This window comes from Nansenia antarctica, assembly GCF_963989245.1.
Source record: "Nansenia antarctica genome assembly, chromosome: 19".
In the NCBI taxonomy this organism is placed as follows: domain Eukaryota; kingdom Metazoa; phylum Chordata; class Actinopteri; order Argentiniformes; family Microstomatidae; genus Nansenia; species Nansenia antarctica.
The window spans coordinates 443,684-471,183 of record NC_137692.1 but is presented as its reverse complement, the minus strand read 5'-3'; the positions used below and the strand labels follow the sequence as shown (position 1 = coordinate 471,183).

The following is a 27,500-nucleotide window of genomic DNA, read 5'->3' as shown; positions in this document are numbered from 1 at the left end:
TGAAGTCTTAATGTGGGAATGTGCCTCTCGTTGTCGTTCAGAGAACTGATGCCAAACTGACGACATGTTTGCTGTAATTGTATGACCTGGCAGTAGGCAGCCATCACATGATGCCCGTCTCATTCACAGAACAGCATGGGTTGCTTGCACTGTTTGATCGCGTCATAAAAAAACACTGTCTTGCATTCGGTAAACATTCGGTCTTCTGACACCGAACAAATGGAAAAGCAGTGTGGAGATGAACCTTGAGAAGAAAGTCCTTCTGAGTAAACCTTGAGCAGACCCTTGAACAACACACACACACACACACACACACACACGCACGCACGCACGCAGCACGCACGCACGCACGCACGCGCACACACACACACACACACACACACACACACACACACACACACACACACGTCCTGGTGGCAAATCTAAAAGTAATTACTGAGTGCTGCCTGCCAATACAATATCAGAAGTTTGCTGTCAAGGCTAATTTGGTTTAGCTGTCAGGCTCACTATAGTGTTGTGTTGTCAAGCTCGCTGTTTTCACCAGAAACTCTGAACCCTCCCATTGCATCCCCCAAAATAGTACATAACCTAACCCTTATTTCATTTTCAGGAAGCAAACACCAATAACAAGGGATAAGCCATGTTTCAAAGCCAACAGTGACAGGGTTGTTCATGTCTCAAAGCCAACAGTGACAGGGTTGTTCATGTCTCAAAGCCAACAGTGACAGGGTTGTTCATGTTTCAAACCCAACAGTGACAGGGTTGTTCAAAACAGAAATGACTTTCTTTCAAACCTGACTGACTCATCAACGCATCTCAGTCATATACAAAGGCTTTAACATGGCATTCATGCACTGCAATATGTTTGCAAAGGAAATACAAAGCCTCTTATAAAAAGGTAGAAAGAGACAAAACACTAGGTTTCTTGGCTCAATTTGCTAGTAAAGTAGAAAGTCACTTGCCGTTTGGAGACACAGTTTGAAGCATCCAGTGCTGCAACAATTACATAAATATAGTGATATTTGGTATTTGATGATATTTTCTCTCAAAAAACTGCTGGTTAGAATATTTTTTATTTTATTTTTCTTCTTCCAGCTTTAGTTTTATATATACAGTGGGGTATAAACATTTGGGCTCCCCTGGTTTAAATGTCTGTTACAATTAATCTCCAAGTGATTGAAAGCAAACCTGAACACTAAATGCTTACATGACACCTTTTTGGAAATTTTAAAGCAAGGTTTAATTTAATTATTTAAAATTTTCAGAGTTTTTGAATGATAAAAAAGGAAAAGGACCCTGTGCAAAAGTTTGGGAACCCTTTTGGATTATTCTTTGTTTCATTTTGAGAAGATGATTACTAAGGCCCAGTCCAAGGTGATTTACTCGTTAGGGCTTCAATGAGTCAGGTGAATATAATTCCAGGGTTGAACTATATATTCTGAAGTAACTCCATGCCTTCTAAAGTATCCGACTGTTGTGTCTGGTGTTAAAAAACATGGGTTCCTCTAAACAGTTGTCCAATGATGTCAGAATCAAGATAGTTCACTTCCACCATCAAGGAGAAGGGTACAAAAAACTCTCAAAGTTTCAAACTACCCATTTCCACTGTCAGAAACATCATCAGAAAATGGAAAATAAATGGAACAATTGAAGTCAAGGCAAGATCTGTAAGACCAAGAAAATGTTCAGATAGAATGGCCCGAGATCTGGTGAGAAATGCTCAGAAGAACCCACACATCATTGCAAAAGAGCTGCAAAAAAGAGTAGCAGACAGCGGTCTAGTTGTTCACAGGACAACAACACAGCGTAGCTTAAACAACAACGTTGAGTTAAACAGTTGCCAGAAAGAAGTCTTTCATACCACCTCAACACAAAATGAAGCGTCTGAAGTGTGCAAAAGAAAACCTTGAGAAACCTGAAGAAACCAAAGAAGGTATGTTTGGAGAAAAAAGGGTGAAGCATTTGTAGAGAAGAACACCTTGCCAACTGTTGAGCATGGAGGTCCATTATGCTTTGGGGTTGTGTAGCAGCTGGGGGCACAGACAATATTGTTGGAAGGATGAATGGATTCCACCAAATATCGAGACATTCTAGAGGCTAATGTTCGAAGGTCAGCCCAGAAATTGAAGTTGAAGAGAGGTTGGGTATTCTAGCAAGACAAAGACCCGAAGCATACTTCAAAATCAATGAAGTACCTCCAGGAAAGACGGATGAAGGTTTTGGAATGGCCATCACAGTCCCCAGACTTGAATATTATTGAAAGTCTGTGGAGAGATCTCAAACATGCCGTGCATGCAAGAAGGCCAAAGAATATTTCTGAGCTAGAGGTGTTCTGCCAGGGATAAATTCTCAAAAGAAGAATTGAAAGACTCTTAGCTGGCTACAGGAAGCATTTGCAAGCTGTTATAGTTGCCCGAGGAAGAGTTCTAGCTGACAAGGAGTCAACATCTATAGTATGTCAGAACGCTATATTTCTGTCACTGTTTCACGGTTCAGTCTCACTCTTGCTCGTCCACCTTCCTGTCTGTATTAGATATTCAAATAAAATATGCGGGCCAAAATGTAATTAAACATTGCTAAAGTACTTGTAGTGTGGATGTAACGTAGGGCTGCTTAGGCAACGCAATGACATCAGAGAGGTTTTCACAAGCTGCATCTTTTTGATTGGCTACAAATTTGCTCTCATCTACCTCATTACAATGTTGCAATATTCTCAGATCTGCCTTGTTGATAGTGTATGTCGATATACATCTCTGAATGCACCGCAATTAGGCCGTCAGTATGTGCATAGTTGAGTGACATGTTAGGTGACATGTTAAATGGGCTGAGTTAACTTTGTGAAACTATGGATATAAACACTGTTTAATTGCCCAACCAAGTAAAGGTGCAGGAGATTCGCTCCAATGGCTCAAAATTGTCCTACTGCCTCTGACCCAATTTCACCCCTATTCGGTTGTTAAGTCGTGACGTGTTTCCGGGTCCAAAGTTGGCTGAGGCGCTGTCTTCGAAATGCCTCAGTAATAATAATAATAAATTATATTTATATAGCGCTTTTCCGAGGCTCAAAGACGCTGACAAATATGGGAAAAAACAGGAAAGTGCTGTGTCCCTTGTTGTATGAATAGATCCGAGTCTAAAAAACGATTGAACTGTCATTCTACCGCTGTAGTACACTGGTACGATGGTGCAGGGAATTTTGCAAAACGTCACGTTTGACGTCAGACTTAACAACCGAATACCCACGGGATGGGCACCAAAGGGGCATGTCCACCACATGTCCATCTAGCAAACGGAAAACAGATTTTCTCTGTAAGTTAGTTGCCAACATGCAGTTGGCAAGGAAACAAACAACGTTGTTATGGAAATAGGGGACAATTACACTTTTATCAAACAAACTCCAATGCCAATTAAGATGTTGAGTCATCACAAAAAACGGCAATGAACAACACCACAACTTCTGTTGGCGTTGGTTGGGTATGTATGGGCAGTGTGTAAGTGTTGGGTATGTATGGGCAGTGTGTAGTGTAAGTGTTGGATATGTATGGACAGTGTGTAGTGTAAGTGTTGGGTATGTATGGACAGTGTGTAGTGTAAGTGCTGGGTATGTATGGACAGTGTGTAGTGTAAGTGTTGGGTATGTATGGACAGTGTGTAGTGTAAGTGTTGGGTATGTATGGGTGTGTGTAAGTGTTGGGTATGTATGGACAGTGTGTAGTGTAAGTGTTGGGTATGTATGGGCAGTGTGTAAGTGTTGGGTATGTATGGGTGTGTGTAAGTGTTGGGTATGTATGGACAGTGTGTAGTGTAAGTGTTGGGTATGTATGGACAGTGTGTAGTGTAAGTGTTGGGTATGTATGGGTGTGTGTAAGTGTTGGGTATGTATGGACAGTGTGTAGTGTAAGTGCTGGGTATGTATGGGCAGTGTGTAGTGTAAGTGTTGGGTATGTATGGGTGTGTGTAAGTGTTGGGTATGTATGGACAGTGTGTAGTGTAAGTGTTGGGTATGTATGGACAGTGTGTAGTGTAAGTGTTGGGTATGTATGGGTGTGTGTAAGTGTTGGGTATGTATGGGTGTGTGTAAGTGTTGGGTATGTATGGACAGTGTGTAGTGTAAGTGTTGGGTATGTATGGACAGTGTGTAGTGTAAGTGTTGGGTATGTATGGGCAGTGTGTAAGTGTTGGGTATGTATGGGTGTGTGTAAGTGTTGGGTATGTATGGACAGTGTGTAGTGTAAGTGTTGGGTATGTATGGACAGTGTGTAGTGTAAGTGTTGGGTATGTATGGACAGTGTGTAAGTGTTGGGTATGTATGGGCAGTGTGTAAGTGTTGGGTATGTATGGGCAGTGTGTAGTGTAAGTGTTGGGTATGTATGGGCAGTGTGTAAGTGTTGGGTATGTATGGGCAGTGTGTAAGTGTTGGGTATGTATGGGCAGTGTGTAGTGTAAGTGTTGGGTATGTATGGACAGTGTGTAAGTGTTGGGTATGTATGGACAGTGTGTAAGTGTTGGGTATGTATGGACAGTGTGTAAGTGTTGGGTATGTATGGACAGTGTGTAGTGTAAGTGTTGGGTATGTATGGACAGTGTGTAGTGTAAGTGTTGGGTATGTATGGACAGTGTGTAGTGTAAGTGTTGGGTATGTATGGACAGTGTGTAAGTGTTGGGTATGTATGGGCAGTGTGTAAGTGTTGGGTATGTATGGGCAGTGTGTAAGTGTTGGGTATGTATGGGCAGTGTGTAGTGTAAGTGTTGGGTATGTATGGACAGTGTGCAAGTGTTGGGTATGTATGGACAGTGTGTAGTGTAAGTGTTGGGTATGTATGGACAGTGTGTAAGTGTTGGGTATGTATGGGCAGTGTGTAAGTGTTGGGTGTGTATGGGTGTGTGTAAGTGTTGGGTGTGTATGGACAGTGTGTAAGTGTTGGGTATGTATGGACAGTGTGTAAGTGTTGGGTATGTATGGGTGTGTGTAAGTGTTGGGTATGTATGGGTGTGTGTAAGTGTTGGGTATGTATGGGTGTGTGTAAGTGTTGGGTATGTATGGGTGTGTGTAAGTGTTGGGTATGTATGGGTGTGTGTAAGTGTTGGGTATGTATGGACAGTGTGTAGTGTAAGTGTTGGGTATGTATGGGCAGTGTGTAAGTGTTGGGTGTGTATGGGTGTGTGTAAGTGTTGGGTATGTATGGACAGTGTGTAGTGTAAGTGTTGGGTATGTATGGGTGTGTGTAAGTGTTGGGTATGTATGGACAGTGTGTAGTGTAAGTGTTGGGTATGTATGGACAGTGTGTAGTGTAAGTGTTGGGTATGTATGGGTGTGTGTAAGTGTTGGGTATGTATGGGTGTGTGTAAGTGTTGGGTGTGTATGGACAGTGTGTAGTGTAAGTGTTGGGTATGTATGGACAGTGTGTAGTGTAAGTGTTGGGTATGTATGGGTGTGTGTAAGTGTTGGGTATGTATGGGTGTGTGTAAGTGTTGGGTATGTATGGGCAGTGTGTAAGTGTAGGGTATGTATGGACAGTGTGTAGTGTAAGTGTAGGGTATGTATGGACAGTGTGTAGTGTAAGTGTTGGGTATGTATGGACAGTGTGTAGTGTAAGTGCTGGGTATGTATGGACAGTGTGTAGTGTAAGTGTTGGGTATGTATGGGTGTGTGTAAGTGTAGGGTATGTATGGACAGTGTGTAGTGTAAGTGTTGGGTATGTATGGACAGTGTGTAGTGTAAGTGTTGGGTATGTATGGACAGTGTGTAGTGTAAGTGCTGGGTATGTATGGACAGTGTGTAGTGTAAGTGTTGGGTATGTATGGGTGTGTGTAAGTGTAGGGTATGTATGGACAGTGTGTAGTGTAAGTGTAGGGTATGTATGGGTGTGTGTAAGTGTTGGGTATGTATGGGTGTGTGTAAGTGTTGGGTATGTATGGGCAGTGTGTAAGTGTAGGGTATGTATGGACAGTGTGTAGTGTAAGTGTAGGGTATGTATGGACAGTGTGTAGTGTAAGTGTTGGGTATGTATGGACACTGTGTAGTGTAAGTGTTGGGTATGTATGGACAGTGTGTAGTGTAAGTGTTGGGTATGTATGGACAGTGTGTAGTGTAAGTGTAGGGTATGTATGGGCAGTGTGTAAGTGTAGGGTATGTATGGACAGTGTGTAGTGTAAGTGTAGGGTATGTATGGGCAGTGTGTAAGTGTAGGGTATGTATGGACAGTGTGTAGTGTAAGTGTTGGGTATGTATGGACAGTGTGTAGTGTAAGTGTTGGGTATGTATGGACAGTGTGTAGTGTAAGTGTTGGGTATGTATGGGTGTGTGTAAGTGTAGGGTATGTATGGACAGTGTGTAGTGTAAGTGTTGGGTATGTATGGACAGTGTGTAGTGTAAGTGTTGGGTATGTATGGACAGTGTGTAGTGTAAGTGTTGGGTATGTATGGGTGTGTGTAAGTGTAGGGTATGTATGGACAGTGTGTAGTGTAAGTGTTGGGTATGTATGGACAGTGTGTAGTGTAAGTGTTGGGTATGTATGGACAGTGTGTAGTGTAAGTGTTGGGTATGTATGGACAGTGTGTAGTGTAAGTGTTGGGTATGTATGGGTGTGTGTAAGTGTTGGGTATGTATGGACAGTGTGTAAGTGTTGGGTATGTATGGGTGTGTGTAAGTGTTGGGTGTGTATGGACAGTGTGTAGTGTAAGTGTTGGGTATGTATGGACAGTGTGTAGTGTAAGTGTTGGGTATGTATGGGTGTGTGTAAGTGTTGGGTATGTATGGACAGTGTGTAGTGTAAGTGTTGGGTATGTATGGACAGTGTGTAGTGTAAGTGTTGGGTATGTATGGACAGTGTGTAGTGTAAGTGTTGGGTATGTATGGGTGTGTGTAAGTGTTGGGTATGTATGGACAGTGTGTAGTGTAAGTGTTGGGTATGTATGGACAGTGTGTGTAAGTGTTGGGTATGTATGGACAGTGTGTAGTGTAAGTGTTGGGTATGTATGGACAGTGTGTAGTGTAAGTGTTGGGTATGTATGGACAGTGTGTAGTGTAAGTGTTGGGTATGTATGGGTGTGTGTAAGTGTTGGGTATGTATGGACAGTGTGTAGTGTAAGTGTTGGGTATGTATGGGTGTGTGTAAGTGTTGGGTATGTATGGACAGTGTGTAGTGTAAGTGTTGGGTATGTATGGGCAGTGTGTAAGTGTTGGGTATGTATGGACAGTGTGTAGTGTAAGTGTTGGGTATGTATGGACAGTGTGTAGTGTAAGTGTTGGGTATGTATGGACAGTGTGTAGTGTAAGTGTTGGGTATGTATGGACAGTGTGTAGTGTAAGTGTTGGGTATGTATGGGTGTGTGTAAGTGTTGGGTATGTATGGGTGTGTGTAAGTGTTGGGTATGTATGGGTGTGTGTAAGTGTTGGGTATGTATGGGTGTGTGTAAGTGTTGGGTATGTATGGACAGTGTGTAGTGTAAGTGTTGGGTATGTATGGACAGTGTGTAGTGTAAGTGTTGGGTATGTATGGACAGTGTGTAGTGTAAGTGTTGGGTATGTATGGGCAGTGTGTAAGTGTTGGGTATGTATGGACAGTGTGTAAGTGTTGGGTATGTATGGGTGTGTGTAAGTGTTGGGTATGTATGGGCAGTGTGTAAGTGTTGGGTATGTATGGGTGTGTGTAAGTGTTGGGTATGTATGGACAGTGTGTAGTGTAAGTGTTGGGTATGTATGTGAGTGTGTAAGTGTTGGGTATGTATGGACAGTGCGTAAGTGTTGGGTATGTATGGGCAGTGTGTAAGTGTTGGGTATGTATGGGTGTGTGTAAGTGTTGGGTATGTATGGACAGTGTGTAGTGTAAGCGTTGGGTATGTATGGACAGTGTGTAGTGTAAGTGTTGGGTATGTATGGACAGTGTGTAAGTGTTGGGTATGTATGGACAGTGTGTAAGTGTTGGGTATGTATGGGTGTGTGTAAGTGTTGGGTATGTATGGACAGTGTGTAGTGTAAGTGTTGGGTATGTATGGACAGTGTGTAGTGTAAGTGTTGGGTATGTATGGGTGTGTGTAAGTGTTGGGTATGTATGGACAGTGTGTAGTGTAAGTGTTGGGTATGTATGGACAGTGTGTAGTGTAAGTGTTGGGTATGTATGGGTGTGTGTAAGTGTTGGGTATGTATGGACAGTGTGTAGTGTAAGTGTTGGGTATGTATGGGCAGTGTGTAAGTGTTGGGTATGTATGGGTGTGTGTAAGTGTTGGGTATGTATGGGTGTGTGTAAGTGTTGGGTATGTATGGGTGTGTGTAAGTGTTGGGTATGTATGGGTGTGTGTAGTGTAAGTGTTGGGTATGTATGGACAGTGTGTAGTGTAAGTGTTGGGTATGTATGGGTGTGTGTAAGTGTTGGGTATGTATGGGTGTGTGTAGTGTAAGTGTTGGGTATGTATGGACAGTGTGTAGTGTAAGTGTTGGGTATGTATGGGTGTGTGTAAGTGTTGGGTATGTATGGGTGTGTGTAAGTGTTGGGTATGTATGGACAGTGTGTAGTGTAAGTGTTGGGTATGTATGGGTGTGTGTAAGTGTTGGGTATGTATGGGTGTGTGTAAGTGTTGGGTATGTATGGACAGTGTGTAGTGTAAGTGTTGGGTATGTATGGGTGTGTGTAAGTGTTGGGTATGTATGGGCAGTGTGTAGTGTAAGTGTTGGGTATGTATGGACAGTGTGTAGTGTAAGTGTTGGGTATGTATGGACAGTGTGTAGTGTAAGTGTTGGGTATGTATGGACAGTGTGTAGTGTAAGTGTTGGGTATGTATGGACAGTGTGTAGTGTAAGTGTTGGGTATGTATGGACAGTGTGTAGTGTAAGTGTTGGGTATGTATGGACAGTGTGTAGTGTAAGTGTTGGGTATGTATGGACAGTGTGTAAGTGTTGGGTATGTATGGACAGTGTGTAAGTGTTGGGTATGTATGGACAGTGTGTAAGTGTTGGGTATGTATGGACAGTGTGTAAGTGTTGGGTATGTATGGACAGTGTGTAAGTGTTGGGTATGTATGGACAGTGTGTAAGTGTTGGGTATGTATGGACAGTGTGTAAGTGTTGGGTATGTATGGGCAGTGTGTAAGTGTTGGGTATGTATGGACAGTGTGTAAGTGTTGGGTATGTATGGGCAGTGTGTAGTGTAAGTGTTGGGTATGTATGGGTGTGTGTAAGTGTTGGGTATGTATGGGCAGTGTGTAGTGTAAGTGTTGGGTATGTATGGACAGTGTGTAGTGTAAGTGTTGGGTATGTATGGACAGTGTGTAAGTGTTGGGTATGTATGGACAGTGTGTAAGTGTTGGGTATGTATGGACAGTGTGTAGTGTAAGTGTTGGGTATGTATGGGTGTGTGTAAGTGTTGGGTATGTATGGACAGTGTGTAGTGTAAGTGTTGGGTATGTATGGGTGTGTGTAAGTGTTGGGTATGTATGGGTGTGTGTAAGTGTTGGGTATGTATGGACAGTGTGTAGTGTAAGTGTTGGGTATGTATGGACAGTGTGTAGTGTAAGTGTTGGGTATGTATGGACAGTGTGTAAGTGTTGGGTATGTATGGACAGTGTGTAGTGTAAGTGTTGGGTATGTATGGACAGTGTGTAGTGTAAGTGTTGGGTATGTATGGACAGTGTGTAGTGTAAGTGTTGGGTATGTATGGGCAGTGTGTAAGTGTTGGGTATGTATGGACAGTGTGTAAGTGTTGGGTATGTATGGGCAGTGTGTAGTGTAAGTGTTGGGTATGTATGGGTGTGTGTAAGTGTTGGGTATGTATGGGCAGTGTGTAGTGTAAGTGTTGGGTATGTATGGACAGTGTGTAGTGTAAGTGTTGGGTATGTATGGACAGTGTGTAAGTGTTGGGTATGTATGGACAGTGTGTAAGTGTTGGGTATGTATGGACAGTGTGTAGTGTAAGTGTTGGGTATGTATGGGTGTGTGTAAGTGTTGGGTATGTATGGACAGTGTGTAGTGTAAGTGTTGGGTATGTATGGGTGTGTGTAAGTGTTGGGTATGTATGGGTGTGTGTAAGTGTTGGGTATGTATGGACAGTGTGTAGTGTAAGTGTTGGGTATGTATGGACAGTGTGTAGTGTAAGTGTTGGGTATGTATGGACAGTGTGTAAGTGTTGGGTATGTATGGACAGTGTGTAGTGTAAGTGTTGGGTATGTATGGACAGTGTGTAGTGTAAGTGTTGGGTATGTATGGACAGTGTGTAGTGTAAGTGTTGGGTATGTATGGACAGTGTGTAGTGTAAGTGTTGGGTATGTATGGACAGTGTGTAGTGTAAGTGTTGGGTATGTATGGGCAGTGTGTAAGTGTTGGGTATGTATGGACAGTGTGTAAGTGTTGGGTATGTATGGACAGTGTGTAAGTGTTGGGTATGTATGGGTGTGTGTAAGTGTTGGGTATGTATGGACAGTGTGTAGTGTAAGTGTTGGGTATGTATGGACAGTGTGTAAGTGTTGGGTATGTATGGGCAGTGTGTAAGTGTTGGGTATGTATGGACAGTGTGTAAGTGTTGGGTATGTATGGACAGTGTGTAAGTGTTGGGTATGTATGGGTGTGTGTAAGTGTTGGGTATGTATGGGTGTGTGTAAGTGTTGGGTATGTATGGACAGTGTGTAAGTGTTGGGTATGTATGGACAGTGTGTAGTGTAAGTGTTGGGTATGTATGGGTGTGTGTAAGTGTTGGGTATGTATGGACAGTGTGTAGTGTAAGTGTTGGGTATGTATGGACAGTGTGTAGTGTAAGTGTTGGGTATGTATGGGTGTGTGTAAGTGTTGGGTATGTATGGACAGTGTGTAGTGTAAGTGTTGGGTATGTATGGGTGTGTGTAAGTGTTGGGTATGTATGGACAGTGTGTAAGTGTTGGGTATGTATGGGCAGTGTGTAAGTGTTGGGTATGTATGGGCAGTGTGTAAGTGTAAGTGTTGGGTATGTATGGGTGTGTGTAAGTGTTGGGTATGTATGGGTGTGTGTAAGTGTTGGGTATGTATGGGCAGTGTGTAAGTGTAAGTGTTGGGTATGTATGGGTGTGTGTAAGTGTTGGGTATGTATGGGTGTGTGTAAGTGTTGGGTATGTATGGACAGTGTGTAGTGTAAGCGTTGGGTATGTATGGACAGTGTGTAGTGTAAGTGTTGGGTATGTATGGACAGTGTGTAAGTGTTGGGTATGTATGGACAGTGTGTAAGTGTTGGGTATGTATGGGCAGTGTGTAAGTGCATTCACTCTCCTAGGGAACTCCCATACAAGCTTGCTATTGTCTTCATGACAGACTGTTGATACTTTCATTGTCATGGGATTTTTTTGGTTATGGTCACTTAACCAGCGTGTTGAAATAAAGATATTAGCATAAACTATTAGTTATGATGGCGAAAAATCTCAATTTTAAATGTTAGTCAGAGCACCATTAACCATTTCTATTAAAATACCACACTTCAGTGAGCTAGCTAAACCATAGTACGTACATATACACACCTCGGATAAACATAATCAATAATAAACAATCAAAGTTCTAGCTACAGTATAACCAAAGGTATGTTCATCTAATTAAATACTCTTTGAATAATTCTGTTTGGCTAAATGGAGGGAGGAAGAGAAACATAAAGAGAAAAAAAGAGAAAGAGAGGATAATTTCTAACCTAAGCAGTGGGCAAGCATGTAAATATAACCAACAGCATTTTAAAACTCAATTTCCCATTGGGGAGTGGGGCTGTGACCTCACAGATGATGTCAGGCCACAGAAGGAGAGGGGCTTTAGTGTCCCTAGGCTACAGGCTGTGAAAGCCCAAGGATTAGGCACTGGGCCAGCAATGAGCTAAACAGCCTATCCATCACTGAGAAGGACCATGCCTCCATGACCCTGTGCCCAAGGCTTTGAGACACTCGTCAATGCATCACACACGGCCTGAGAACACAGAGAGAGAGAGGGAGGGAGAGGACACATCACTGCAGAAAGAAAGATTGAAAAAATGAACTTGACAATATCTTAGCATGGCATATTGATGATGGGTTTTTAGTGTGGGTACATAGAGAACGCACGCACACGTACATACACACACTTACAGGGTCAGGTGGTTGAAGCCCACGGTCCTCAGGGTAAAGGCTCTGGCCAGCAGACGCACGTGTGTGAACAGAACCCCGATGGTGTCCTCAAAGTCTGTCAGCTTCTGCAGCACTGGGGACGTCTCAATCAGCTGCCTGTCCGTCTGAGGCTCCTGGACCTGGAGAACAGAACACACAGCCAGGATTAGTGTCATTGTTCTGTTAATAGAATATCTCTTCTGCCGAGGTTCAGGATCGTGGTTCAGGACTTGGTTTGTGGTTTGGTGTATGAGAAGGAGACCTGAGGTTTAGCAATAACCGCTGAACTCTGTGGTTAAGATTTCCTTCATTAGGCACAGAAATATGCTACAAATTGTGTGTATATTTGGAGAGATCCTTATAGGTGCATTCATTAGCCCAGCAACATCTAATTGGTCTCTGCCTGCTTTACCAATACATCTAGCATAGAACACAAACAATATAGAGTGTACATAATACAATTAAACATAATTGTATGAGAAAGTTCACGGGAAAAGTACTTCCAATTGACCTTGTTAACACACATCATGGCACAACTACTGTAAATAGTCAAAACCTTGTCTTATGTCAACTCCAAACTCTGCCTGCTATATTTAACAATTTTCTTCACTTGTTTTCATTATTAAGTAAAGACTTCTCCAATGGATATGTCGAACGAACACCAGGGAGGCAGACGTTTATTTTTAAACTCAACATTTTAATTGCGATGCTGCTGGTAATGTCATGATTCCAGAGAAGCATCTAATTTCTCCCTCCTTCGTAATTAATGACAGTGGTTTTAATGCCATGCGTCCCACCTAACGACATTTGAACCCAAACACTTACAGGCCACAGTGTACAGTCTCATCAGACTGGCATTTGGTATTCTGTTCAGACTGATTGTTCATGTGACTTCTCTTTAAAAGGGACACTTCACCTATTTTTTTTACCTCAAAATCGTTGTTGACTTACAAATGTGCGGGTATGTAAAAACAGCTTACACATGCGCTCTGTAGATTAAAAGCTAGGTATCGCTAGTTTGAGGATTTGGGGAGTATTTGGGGGTAAACACATGGTTTTGAAAACGACAAGGAGCTTTAGGGAGGAGGCAGCTTACTGTTCACCAACTAGCTACTGCCTGGTTTGTCTACATCAATAAGTAAACACCTTGTATGAGCATCTTAGCTTAGACGGACATCCATAGCTGGCTGGGAGCCGCAAAGCACTATGGGCGTTGTAGGATTTCATCATTTCGACATATTAAATGGTTGAATAAATGGTAAATGGACTGACTTACAGTATATAGCACCTTATTCCAAAGCGCTTCACAATGTCCTCTCATTCACCCATTCACACACACATTCACACACCAATGATGGCAACCTACCATGCAAGGTCCCGGCCCGCTCATTGGGAGCAATTCGGGGTTCAGTGTGTTGCCCAAGGACACCTTGACATGTGGCCACCTCTAATATATTAAGTTCCGGGTCTGAAAAAAGGCTTTTTTCTTATTATTTGTGCAAATCTTTTAATATTTCCTGGCTATTTAGACAAAAAAAGACCACTTCTACTGTAACATGGTGGTGAGTTGTGGTGATCATCTGTCAAATGTTCCTGGCGGATGGCCAGTAGCAATGCTTCAAAGAAAAACTAAAATCAGATATAAAAATTATGTGGTTCAAAGCTTCAAAGTGTCATATACAGCACATTCCAGCCATACATTACACCCAGAGTGAGGTCTAGCTCAGTCAAAGGCTTGGGAGTGGTAAATGGACTGCACTCATAAAGCGCCTTTTTTGCTGCTCCAAAGCGCTTTACAATGGCCTCTCATTCACCCATTCACACACCAACGGCGGCAAGCTGCCACGCAAGGCGCCAGCCTGCTCACTGGGAGCAATTTTGGGGCTCAGTGTCTTGCGCAAGGACACTTCGACATGTGGCCAGCCGGGGCTCGAACCGCCGATCTGCCAACCTTGTGACCATCAGACGGCGTCTCTACCTCCTCACAGCCGCACCCGTGGTATCTATTCACACTGAAAATACGGGGAATTCTGAGCTTCTCTGTCAGCGTAAACGACACACAGGAAATGATGTCGGAGAGCTGGCAGCGATGGTGTGCAGGGGGTGCGGAGGGAGAGGACAGGAGAGCTGGCAGCGATGGTGTGCAGGGTGCGCAGGGAGAGGACAGGAGAGACAAAGATAAGCCTGTCAACCAGCAAACCGTTCTGCTCCACTCCACAAAGCCAAGAGGGCCGATGTAAACGCTAATGTATACATGCATGCCAACCTGCACACACATAATTACCTTGTGTGGCAGCCACCGGGGCGTCTGGCATCATCATAAGCCTGTGCCTCATTACAGCCGCGTCTCTTTCACCTCACTCTCCGACCGCCCTCTCTCCGCCCGGGGGCAGAGCGGCACCTCGTAACCCTTTAGGCGGAGCCCCTGGGCTGACGGCTGCCTCTGCTGCTGTACACCGGAGGGCTTCACGGTCACGACTGACAACCCCGATGTCTTCACTAAAGACGCTCCGATAAGAACCTCCCGCTCAAGGTCGTTGAACTTGAAATGAAACGACATAGGTAGAGGACCACCCTGACGGAACCTCCGTCTGGACTCCTAATGACCACGGACCACCCGGCGGCGGCGGCCCCTCCCTGACCACGGAGGACCGGGAGACTGACTCGAGGGGCCCCGCCCTGGCCTCTGTGGCTGGCTACTCCTGGGGGTTTGGGTTTCTATGGCTTCCTGTGCCAGCAGCTTAAGTCCTAGTAGTTGTACTCAGGAGTGCTGACACTAGGCAGACAGACGGACGGATGTTTGGAGATCGGTTGCACTGTGAAAAGACCAGGACGGGGAGTATAATGTCATGTAAAAACACTATGACTGACACGCATAAAAAAGTGCAAGTACAGACAAGTGCTGCCATACACACTGATACACTCTCACACGTCAGAGTCTGAACGGTCTGACTGTCCCTGGAGGACTGGAGGCATCTTTCATCTCTTCTTCCCAAATCCTTAATTTCAAACAAACATTGTCTGTACGTTCAATGTTTCTGGGCAGATCATACAAAGCAAGAGGTGTTGGTGTGTGTGTGTGTGTGTGTGTGTGTGTGTGTGTGTGTGTGTGTGTGTGCGTGTGCGTGTGTGTGTGTGTGTGTACGCGTGTGAGTGTGAATGAGAGAAAGAGAATGAAAGAGTTAGAGAGAGGGAGAGAGTGAGTAAAAATAGGAAAGAGGATTACGGTCTCAAAGCTAAAGCGAGAGCGGAGAGACGGCGGCAGCTAAACAATGGTTAGGAGGGACGGGGCTGACTGGGCACGCGGCTAAAAATACAAAGAGCTCAGTCTGCTCCCGACGCGCGCCCATACAGCCCTGCAGCCCAGAGGAGAGGGGGGAGATGTTGGTATCTACTGTACCTGTAGGTATAGATACAATAACAAATAAACTCCTACTACTTGGTAAAGAAGAGCATTGATGTAGAGTACACGCCCTGTAGAAGATGTTCACTTCCCTCACATACACAAATAACTGTTATTTCTTAGATGGGAGCTGGGGGGGGGGGCGGGAACCTTCAAATACCTTGATCTAAGAAGTGTGTTGTTTACCACTGAAGCCTCGGGCACCTGTGGTCATCCCAGGCCGTGAGCTCCCAGCCACGCAGGACATCTACTACCCCTGCCAGGCCCTGTTCTCTCTGTGACCATCTGGAACATGGTACCAGAGGATTCTGACCCGGACCAACAGGTTTCCGGAACAGCTTTCTATCGACTCTGAGACCGCTTCACGCTAAAAGAGCCGTGAGGGGTCACGGTGACCCCTGTGATATGATGCGTTTTGTGCAGCTATGTGCAAGATGCTGTGTGCCTATCAAATATTGCAATACTCATTGTGTAACCTTAAACATACTTTAAGTGTGTCCACTCTCAGGACATAAACTGACCATTCTGAGTCAGCATGCGTTTCTGTAACTGGACCTGAGCCAAATATAGAGATGGGGACCAGTTGGGATCTAAGGACAGTGGAGCCTTGTGGTGGTCAGCCAGGTGGTAGACTTATATGGGTACTGGGGTCAATAGATCAGTATATTTGGGAACGAACGGTCAGCTGACTGAGAGTCAGGTAACTGGTGACCGGAACAAACAAACCGTTATGGTAGGGAAGCAGAGGCAAGCTAGCTTCTAACTTTAGTATGTAAACATGTATGACGGGTGACCGATGATTGGCAAGGGACAGCTGTTTCCGGTGTCAGCAGAAATCTAGCATATAAGGCCGCTGCAAAGTGTCATTAGGCGCGAGTCTCTCACCGTTGCTTGCCGTGTGTTGAGAGAGGCTGGCCCAGCGCTGTGTAATGGATTAAACTTTATCTTGATTGTCTATCTCGAGCATTAATTAATTATCATAAGGAAGCAACACCTCTCGGTCTCCGCATTCATCTGACATTCATCTTATCAAATTGGCGTTTAACGAACAGGATCCTAGATTCAGCGAGACAGGTAAGGCAGATAAACCAGTGTGGTTGTGTGCTTAACCTGAATTGTTGTTCTAGAGGGAAAAACCTGTAATTTTTTTCCTTGAATGAAGGAAAGGGGATGAATTTGATGATGGGGGGGCCAATGATTAAATTTGACTAAACATTAAAGTTTGCGTATTGCTGGGAACATGAAGGTCATTAATCCACATATAGGATAATACGGTTTAAAAAGGACAGAGCTGCTAGGTGTCACTCTGGAGGAGATTAATACTGACACTGGATATTGATTAATTCATAGAAGAATTGATTAAACGGAATTGGGCATTCCGGGGGGGGGGTTTTATTTTTGTTTATCTGTAAGGTACAGACATATTGAGGTATTTGACAGGAAATAAGGTGAACTGCAGCACGCTTGAGTCAATTGAAACTATGAAGTAGAATGTTGATAAAGATGGTTAAATGAATAAGGTATTGACACGCAAGTGGTTATGGTATGTAAGTTGAAGTGTGATCTAAAGAAAGTGTTTTAAAGTGGTCTAGTAATGTGGTATTATGTAGAGAAACAGGATAATGAAAGATATAGGTCAGCGGTAAAAAAGACAGTTGTAGGACGATAAGACGTTGAACGGATACGGTATTTGTGTTAATGTTACAGCGCAACAGATTTGAGTGACAAGATTGATTTATTGAGACAGGAGAGAACAGATGAGACGTGGATTTAAATGACCTTGATGAGACGCAATGCAACAGACTGAATTAAAGTATATGACACGAATGGTGTAACTATAAAGCTCTAACGAGACAATTTAGATAAAAGAATTCCTTTTTACTAACATTGTGTGCAGTGTAATTAATCAAACATGGGTAATCGAACGTCTAGGACAGCAAATTGTGAGAAACGGATTATTAAGTACAAGTCGGTTAGAGAAGCTTTGGGATTGTTTAATAAGCGATACCAACCACAAGTCTTGGAGCTGGCGCAATACGCGGACCTAGAGGGTTGGAATGAATACTAAGCATTATGGGTAATGAAGTCTTACGTGAAGCATGTCGAGTGATAGAGTTATAGGGAAATCATTGAGTTAAGTAATAATAATCCTTGTATTGATTAACATATTGTAAACAAATGATAAAGAGTGAAATGAATAACTATTGTATTTTCAGGACAAGCTAAATAGCTTAGCACAAACAGCAAAAGGTGGTAAGAGACGAGTGCACTTGTGCTCCACAACGCTGCACCAGGGACGACGCTCTGAACCAACACTATTAATAGAACTGCCCTTGCAAACAAGACGCAGCTCGGTGACACAGACACGCAGAGAACACATAGAAGTGTTAGACATGAAAATGTAGTTGTCTCTTATTGTAATTATCATACAATTCTGCATTGACTCAGTAAACGTAACATTTGAATTTACTTAGTAAACAGAGACATGCATTGATGACTGTTGATGTTCACACAAGCAAAGAGGAATATGTGACATTTTGATTGATGAATAATCCCGAACGGACAACACAACTCTTGCCAATTCTATCTCCTGACAGAACCGAGAAACTGCAGGGAAAATGAGCGACGGACTAACAACGGGGGGCGTTGCTGAGGGCCAATCTAACAGAAGTGGGGGCTGAAATGACAGTGAACGATTGACGGATGAGAGAAAGGGGAAACCACAAATAATAATTCTCTGTGTAACTGTAGATAAAAATGTTGTTTTTCTGTTTGGAAGCAGAAACATGATAATGACAGGACAGACTACAGACGTTGATAAAGCAATTACACATACGAATAATGACAGTACTTCACACGATCAACAGTGTTAATCGGCCAACAGCTGAATGCACGAGCATTACACATTGATGCAACATTTATGATAAAGAACCATTCACACTGACTCAAGAGTGTCTCTGATAAATCTACTAAAACCAACGGGTGATTGACTGAGAAATATTTGACTATAAGAGAGGGATAGAACATTTAAATGTTCACAGCAAATTTACACCTTAATGCAAAATAAGCTTATAGTGTACATCGACCAACGGGGAAGTATTCAAGCCATCAGTAACGATTGTGATCAGAATTTTTAACATACGGGTAGAATAGAACCTATCTACCTCATTAAAAGTATGCTTATGGGAATTGACTCAGATTGCACATTGACAGTAAATAAACTAAGTACTGAAGAACTGATTTGAATATTAAAGGGACGGTTCACGGTTTTTCACAACACACGTCCTAGTTTGAATACCCATGGCATGAACGTCAAATGACAAATCTTTTTGTTTCCTCTAGGAGCATTGATGAAGGACGAGTTAACCATTTTGAGAGAAACTAAATGTCTGTCTACCTGTACTTAACGATTGTGCAATCCCTGTATCTAAAAATGTCTCAGCAGGCAAGTGCATAACTCACTAGATGGGGGGGACCACAGGGGGCCCAACCCACTCTCAACTCTGACGATGAGAACCAAGCAAAGGGGAAAACACGTATTATGAAACGATTACTGATTTCAGTACCATAATGATGACTATCTCTGCTATTAACAATTATTCTTGATGTTGTTGTGAATTAAGATTGAAACTAGGACAAGAGATACCGGACAGACGATGCGTGACGGGAGACACCGTGTGAGCCTGGCCTCATTGTGCATAAGATGGATGGCCACAATTCTATCGGTTCTGTATACGCTCTGGGTGTTAACTAACGAAACAGACTTTACTTTAACTGAAGAATCTGACACTAATCTTGTTCGCATGCGTCGTGACATCCAGGGAGTTAAACCAAATAGCGCACTAGACTCAGTTGCAGGAGTTTGCCAGTTTGTTGACAATTGTTGTACGTATTCACCACAACAGGAGTAAACCTTTAAGATCAGACAATGGGGACATAGAACAATAGGGGAGAGAAAAGTAGGGGGTAAGGATTTAGAGTTTCAATAACACTGTTAAAACATTTGAGCAAGCAGCATGAGGGTGAATGAAATAATTTCTACTGTGAGTCTCTCCATAATACAGCAACAATACAAGAGGACGATAAGGCGGAAAGACAACAATGTTCCAGCGTCTCAGATAGTGCCTCATTGCGACCGGAAAAGCATGATGGTCCCTCTGTTGAAGATCGACCTAGGATATCGAAGATACCTAAAGAAAAGGATTGACGATATCCCTATTTGTTAAAAATGTATAATTATGTAACAAACTATGGAAAAACATGTGATTTGAATTAATGATGGAAATGATACCTACTTCATTTGTAATGAGTAGTTAGACATAGCAATGAGAAACCTATTTGGATATTTTCTCCTTTAAACAACAAAGGTTTTTATCCAAAGGAGGTGATTATTAATCAGAGTAGTTAACCACAAAGTGACCTTTTACTCATGCCAAGTCAATTGTGGAGTGAGATGTTTGTTCACTTTGTCAGGCCACATGACTGAGGAATTGTATTTGTCTATGGGGAGAGTCCTTTGATGACAATTCCGGGGGAGGAATGCAATATCTCAGCCATGTGGAAAGAAAGAGAAATAATTAAAGTTACTGTCCATTAGAGGAGAAAAAAAAAGAGTGAGCTGATATGATGCGTTTTGTGCAGCTATGTGCAAGATGCTGTGTGCCTATCAAATATTGCAATACTCATTGTGTAACCTTAAACATACTTTAAGTGTGTCCACTCTCAGGACATAAACTGACCATTCTGAGTCAGCATGCGTTTCTGTAACTGGACCTGAGCCAAATATAGAGATGGGGACCAGTTGGGATCTAAGGACAGTGGAGCCTTGTGGTGGTCAGCCAGGTGGTAGACTTATATGGGTACTGGGGTCAATAGATCAGTATATTTGGGAACGAACGGTCAGCTGACTGAGAGTCAGGTAACTGGTGACCGGAACAAACAAACCGTTATGGTAGGGAAGCAGAGGCAAGCTAGCTTCTAACTTTAGTATGTAAACATGTATGACGGGTGACCGATGATTGGCAAGGGACAGCTGTTTCCGGTGTCAGCAGAAATCTAGCATATAAGGCCGCTGCAAAGTGTCATTAGGCGCGAGTCTCTCACCGTTGCTTGCCGTGTGTTGAGAGAGGCTGGCCCAGCGCTGTGTAATGGATTAAACTTTATCTTGATTGTCTATCTCGAGCATTAATTCATTATCATAAGGAAGCAACACCTCTCGGTCTCCGCATTCATCTGACATTCATCTTATCACCCTGTGAGTAAAAAAAATATTCTATCTTTGCACTCGATCAAATCCCCCCTTTCATGACTTGTCCTAGATATGTGCCTTCTACCACCCAGTATCCTTACACTTTCAAAATCACTTCAGGATAAGATAGTATAAAGGTGTTTTGCAGTTTTTCTGTGTAGGAGGCAGGCTAAAAAAAGAAGCGCCCTCTAGTGATCTCTGTGTGTAAATAGCAGATTTACATTCTTCCAAGGTGGCTCTACTAGTAGGTAAAATAGGCACGGCTGTTGTAGTGTTAACACTGAGTAAAAAAAAAAAGGTTATATCTTTGCACTCGATCAATTTTCAGGACCCTCCTTTCATGACCTTTACTAGATATGTGCGTTCTACCACCCAGTATCCTTACTCCTTCTAAATCACATCAGGATAAGCTAGTATAAAGCTATTTTGCAGTGTTTCTATGTAGGAGGCAGGCTAATTTACAAGCTGCCAACTAGTGGTCGTTGTGTGTAAATAGCAGCTTACCATGCACTATGGTCATTTGAACCCCAATGCAGCTCTTATAGTAGGTAAAATAGGCACGGCTGTTCTAGTGTTAAATCCTGACTAAACACAACCAGTGCATTTTGTTGCATGATACTGATCTAAGTCAATGTCATAGAACTACCATTCTGTAGTGCTGAATGAGGAGAGTTGACCAACTACAATTATGTGTAATGTTTGTTATGTTATCAGATATTTTACTAGTGTAATCTTAACTTTTTACGTGACTAAACATTCACCATGTGATAAACCGTACTTGCAATAGGTACAACAGTCAAAACGCTTCAGAAATCATTGTACAGTCGCTGAGTGTTTTCTGGAGATCGCCAACGGAAATAACTTCCAAGACGACTCAAAGTAATTCATTGACTCAAGACCCCTCAAAGTAATTGAGTGTATCGTTCTTTGGTATAAGAAATGGTGTGCTAGATGTAATGTTCGATTGGTAAATATTGTATTGTGTAGACTGGAGTCTTGTGAACCATTATTATCAAATCTGCAGCCACTATTGTACTGCCTCTACTCACACCCCCTCATCCATGCTGTTCTGAAGTGACTGAAGAATAAAACACAACACAACTCGCTAGGAATCCGTCTCCGACTGCCAGCTTCTTCATTTGAGTTTCAGACACTGTCGCTCACAAACAGGTGACATGACAACAGTCTCGCTATTTGATTCATTGATGAGGTGACGTGCATCGTGTACCACAGGCATTCCTTAATTTCCCAGTGAAGCTTCCAAGTCATCAAGCCCCTTAATTAACTCATTGCCTCCCTCGTTACATTACTATTGTTTTATATTATTGTTTTGTATTCATGCTAGCTTAGTTAGTAAAGAAATGTTTTGTGCATTTACTCCTGTGCTTGTATCTTTGTGTCTCTGAAAACTTTGGAGCTTGCCTCCTTCAGAATATTGAGACTAGATATTGGTAGTGTAAAAACAAAAGTTAATGTAAGCATAATTCAGAGTTTAACTTACATATTTAGTGGTGTCGCCATTGTCATTACTGATTGATTTAAAACCAAATGAATCATAAGTAATTAGAATGGCAACGTTCCTAAATGATTTGAAATATACAATGTCTTGTAAAAGAAAATACATTTCAACCAACCTGCAGGGGATGGGGCGGGTAGTTGATCCAAACCTCCCGTAGGTCCTGTTAGAGGGGAGAGGAGACGGAGATAGAGACAAGGGAGGGGGGGACGACGACAAGATTACTCAGGGAAAGTGCTTTGAAAAACCATCGCCACCTCCATTGAGGCACTAAAATAACACTAAAATAACTAAAATAACAGTAAAACAACAGTAAATGAGTCAGTGTCTCATTTCCGGACACAGAGGTGTCCCTCATCGACGATCAGAAGCCGCCAGGGGGGCGAGGGGGGGGCTCCCATCAAGACACACAGGCGATGCTGCCCTCCTTTCCATGGCCTGTGGAGAGACATGCAGCACATCGGCCTGGGCCCTGTTTCCCTCCTGCTGACTGCGTCAGAGCCGTACGTGGCGCAGGCACCACCACACCAGGCCTACCGGGGAGGGATAAGACCCAGGCTAGTGGTTTGTTGCTAGGGGAGATGCAGGTCAAAGGCAGTTGGGAGAGCTGGTCTCGTACTAGGTGAGTCATCCTGGTGATGGAGCCTTGGTGGAGGCAGTGAAGTAACCCTTTCACTCAGGTCTCCAAAGGGTTTCACGAGAGGAAGGAGATACACCGCGGGCGGGCGGACCCCCCCTCATCTACCTACCAACTAACCTACCTCCCTCTCGCCTTGAGGGGCCGATGAAAAATGAATGAAAGTGCTCAATATGTGGGAGCAAATGCTTCCGTTCGGGTTTGCATCTCTTTCAAAGTAGAAAAGCACTGAAGCACATATCAGCATTGTGCCGACATGGACCCACAGGTGAATACAACATCATATGGGCTCTTCAGCGAATGTAGATAGCATCACTCAAAGGTAATAATAATAATACTGACTGATTCAGGTGAACACACACTGTTGGAGTCGCACACATTAAGCAATTATAAATATTGAAGCATTGAAGAGACAGTCACAGAGACAGAGACAGACACACACACACACACACACACACACACACACACACACACAGTGTGTGGGCTTTGATCAAGGCGTGTGATTAAAATTCAAACGTGGGGTGCTCGCAGTCTGCCCACATTCCACATATCCACCAGAACAGATAATGTTTAATATCCACCAGAACAGATAATGTTTAATATCCACCAGAACAGATAATGTTTAATATCCACCAGAACAGATAATGTTTAATATCCACCAGAACAGATAATGTTTAATATCCACCAGAACAGATCATGTTTAATATCCACCAGAACAGATCATGTTTAATATCCACCAGAACAGATAATGTTTAATATCCACCAGAACAGATAATGTTTAATATCCACCAGAATAGATAATGTTTAATATCCACTAGAACAGATAATGTTTAATATCCACTAGAACAGATAATACTAATAATATAATAATAATAATTCATTGTATTTATATAGCGCTTTTCCGAGGCTCAAAGACGCTGACAATATGGGAGAAACGGAAAACACAGAAACAACAAGGAACAGATAACATGAGCACATAGAACACAGAGTTAACCAACGGGGAAGGGGGGTGTGGTAGGGATAGGGGAGATGGGTAGGGGTAAGGGAGGTTGTATGCATGTCCAGGGGGGGAGGGGGGGTGGGAGGGTTAGGGAAGATGGGTAGGGGTAGGGGAGGTAATGTAATGTTTCATACACAGCAGAACAGACAATGTTTCAATCGCAGCCATTCCTAAGACGTGCCAGACAACAGGTTCACATGATTAAAGCCTGCGTCTTGTGGGGATTTAAGAATAACAATGTTTTTTCCCCCAGAGTGAGTGTGGCGTAATTAAAGGCCACAATTGATCATGTGAATCACTGCCATTTTGAAGATGAGCTCTCTCACTAAAAAAACAGAAAACACAAACATTTTTATTTGAATTGCAATTATGTCCTGTAATGAGCGTTTAAATGGAAAGTAAATAAAAACAGGCTGCCGAGAAGACCAGAGAAGCCCAATGGAGATGTTTAAACTAGAACAGCCGTGCCCTTTTACTACTAAAACCCCCTCTTTACAATGCTCAAGCTGCTATTTACACACATCGACCACTAGTTGGCCGCTTGTAAATAAGCCTGCTTCTTACACAGAAAAACAGCAAAAAAGCTTTATACTAGCTTCTCCTGGTGTGATTTTGAAAATGTAAGGATACTGGGGGGTAGAACGCACATGTCTAGGAAAAGCCACGAAAGGAGGGTCCTGAAATTTGATGGAGTGCAAAGATATAACATGTTTCTTTACTCACAGGGGTCAAAATGACCCCTCGCGGCTGTTCTAGTGTTAATCAGTGCTGCTCTAACCTGAGCAAATCAGGCTCCCACCCAGGCTCAGTCACAGGCCTGTATGTACACATTGTCTCTCTGATGGTAGTCCAGACCAGCTACGCTGCAGGACACGTGACTGAGACGGAATGGTGCTCCTCTCTTACAAGTTCCAAAGCACCCCAACAAACCGGTCTCTAGCTGCCCGCAACCTGTCAATCAACCCATAAAAGGCACTACTGCAGTGTGGAGCTGGCCTGGATCAATAAGGACACAGCCGATGGATCAATAGCAATGTAAAACCAGACAGTCCGGAATGCTCAAGGTGATCCTCAAATATAAGTGTCTGTCTACGGAAAAAACTCTTTGAACTCTTTCATAAGGATTTATGTTGGTATAGTATATGTTGTTATAGTATATGTTGGTATACTATGCTGTAGAAGAGCATCTTCTGTCTGGGCCAGTGTGATGTGTTTTCTTTCTGAACTCCTACTTAGCCAAGGACACAGCAAAAAGGAGAAACCCACACACACTCCCTCAAACAGAAGAATAGCAACACTGGAGAGAAATTGTCATCCTGTCTAAAGGAACATATACGGACATGTTCACAACAAATCCAAACACAGACCAGAGGAACATTTTTTGAAAGGACTGCAAATCCAATTTCAAAACAAAGAGAGAAAGAGTGTTACAGTAAACATGGGCGTATATTAGTCATTTGGTATGCTACAGGAACAAAGCACACTTATGTTGTAGGGGGGTAAATCAATTCCAATAGTGGCGGTGGTGAGGGGTTAGGGAGAGCGTGTTGGCTGGGCTGAGGTAGCGGAGTGGGAGTTGTCAGACAGCCAAGTATCTTTACCTGCGTGAGGAGCTGCAGCGTGTCAGCCTAGCACACTCTACTGGTATGCCCAGAAACAAAGACACGCACAGTCAAATTCAGGAACATTACACCTTTTTACGAATTTCTTGGATCTATGGATGTGTTGACTGACGTCTAATGTACTGAAATGTTTTGTGGTGCATTTAATTCATTGTAGCTCTAGTGAGCAATAACGTGGACATGACATACGAGGACATGTTTGAGAATTGGACAGAAAACAGGAACGGATGGGGGTTGGTTGCATTCAGCGTAGAAAAACATTTTCCTTCAGTGATCAGGGAGGTTTTGTCCGAGTGTCTCTCTCAAACCACTCCATCTGTGATTGTGATGGCGCATCATAGGGGTGAGGGAGGGGGGAGGGGGGCTGTGCCGCTGTACCACCGCACAGGACTAACAAAGCACTGTGGTGACCGCCTCTGTTGTCACGGCAACCCATGTCATGTTCGCTAGGAAGCAGGGGTTGGGGGTTTAGGGTATATGTTTCTGCATTTGTATGATAGTATAACTATATAAACCTGCACAGTGAACAGTGGCTGGAAATTGTCCAAGACATTTTTGTTATGGAAAAGATGACATACCTTTTGAGACTCAAAATCTATATATTTGAAAAATACTTTCATTTATATGAAACGTGACACCTCCTAATTTAATACTCATTCAAAATATATGACCAGTAACATGTTGATTGAAACACCTCCAGCCTTCTTATTTCTTCTTACTTTCTCCCTTTTTTCTTACTTTTTTTCTTTTCCTTTTCACTTTTTTACCCCTCCTCTGTTTAGGGGTTATGCTATGTTTCTTTACTCTTTGTTTTATCATAAGATGTAGATATTATGTTCTGTCCATGTCTATGCTGAAACCCAATTTCTGAGTGTTCCTCAATGTCAGATTTTCTGTCCTGAGTTATAGTTATAGCACTCAAGGCAACGTGATGTGTAATTGGCGTGAATGTCAAACCAATCAGGTAAACCTAAAAATCTACTGGGATATTGTCTGCATGGCTAGGTGTCGATGCCACAGTTATATATATATATTTTAGCAGTGGCACCCAACCCTGTATTTTCCCTCTGCTGGCGTAGACCCTTTGTGGTAAACACTGGAGGGTGGCTAAACTTTTGTGGCCATAATAATACAGTGAGGAACAGACGGGAGGGGGGTGGGGGGGGCAGTGTTCTCCACAAACAATGTAAAGGCCGATCCATGCGTCATCCACAACAACGCAACCAGGGGTCTGCGTAAGTTCACCAAGGTCGCGCCGCTGTTCCAGAGGAGGTCACACAGGCTGTGGCGTACCTCTCTCATTTCTCAACGAACCAACCGGACGCAGGCATGTTGCACACCGTCGCTTGGTTGCTTGGTGAACGGAGCCAGAGATGATGTGGTTCAGTAGTGGAGGAGAGGATTCGGGACAAGTTTGTGCGAATGACAAGAAAGCTTGAGAAAGCAAAGACCAGTGGGGCTAAGGCTGGGAACCACAGCCTCACAAACAACGCTTCTTCTTTCTGCTCTCCTGGGCAGGAAGTATTCAACGCACCAGGACCCTGAGACAAACAGTCCTGAGGTAAACACAGGCAGCCTTTGTTTACTAGCTCGCTAGTTAGCTTTGTTTGTTAACTAACAAGTAGCCTACAGTACTTGTCTTACTTCTGCTACCCTAGCAAGACTGCAGCTGTTTTCAACCATTAATTATGTAATGGGGAATATGAAAGCCACCAGAAGTGTGTACAGAAGTGGAATGACACCACTGCGCACAGGCTGTGCGTAGGCTACACAGAAGGATTCCAACAGTGTTGCACAGCGTGAACCACATACTAGCCGCACAAGTGAGGCAGAAGCATGGTAGAGGCCTTCAGAGTGGCTGTGTGTTAGTAATGATAGAGTAGCTATCTTTGATCGCTAATGGCATCGTTGTTCAAAAGTGAAAACTTTGTGATTTTCCTTAGTGTTTGGGCTGTATTTCTAGCGCATTTCGACATGAGTAAACGTTAGTCTG

General features: G+C 43.2%; 1 protein-coding gene across 1 annotated transcript in view; it reads right to left on the bottom strand.

Annotated features, from left to right (window-relative positions):
- drosha (drosha ribonuclease III) overlaps positions 1-27,500 on the bottom strand; it is a gene marked incomplete at its 5' end in the record, with an annotated part of 108,881 nt that overhangs the window by 24,128 nt on the left and 57,253 nt on the right. The window contains 2 exon segments of the mRNA XM_080549273.1: positions 12,064-12,221; positions 22,367-22,411. Of these exon segments, the coding sequence (XP_080405399.1) occupies positions 12,064-12,221; positions 22,367-22,411 (203 nt within the window).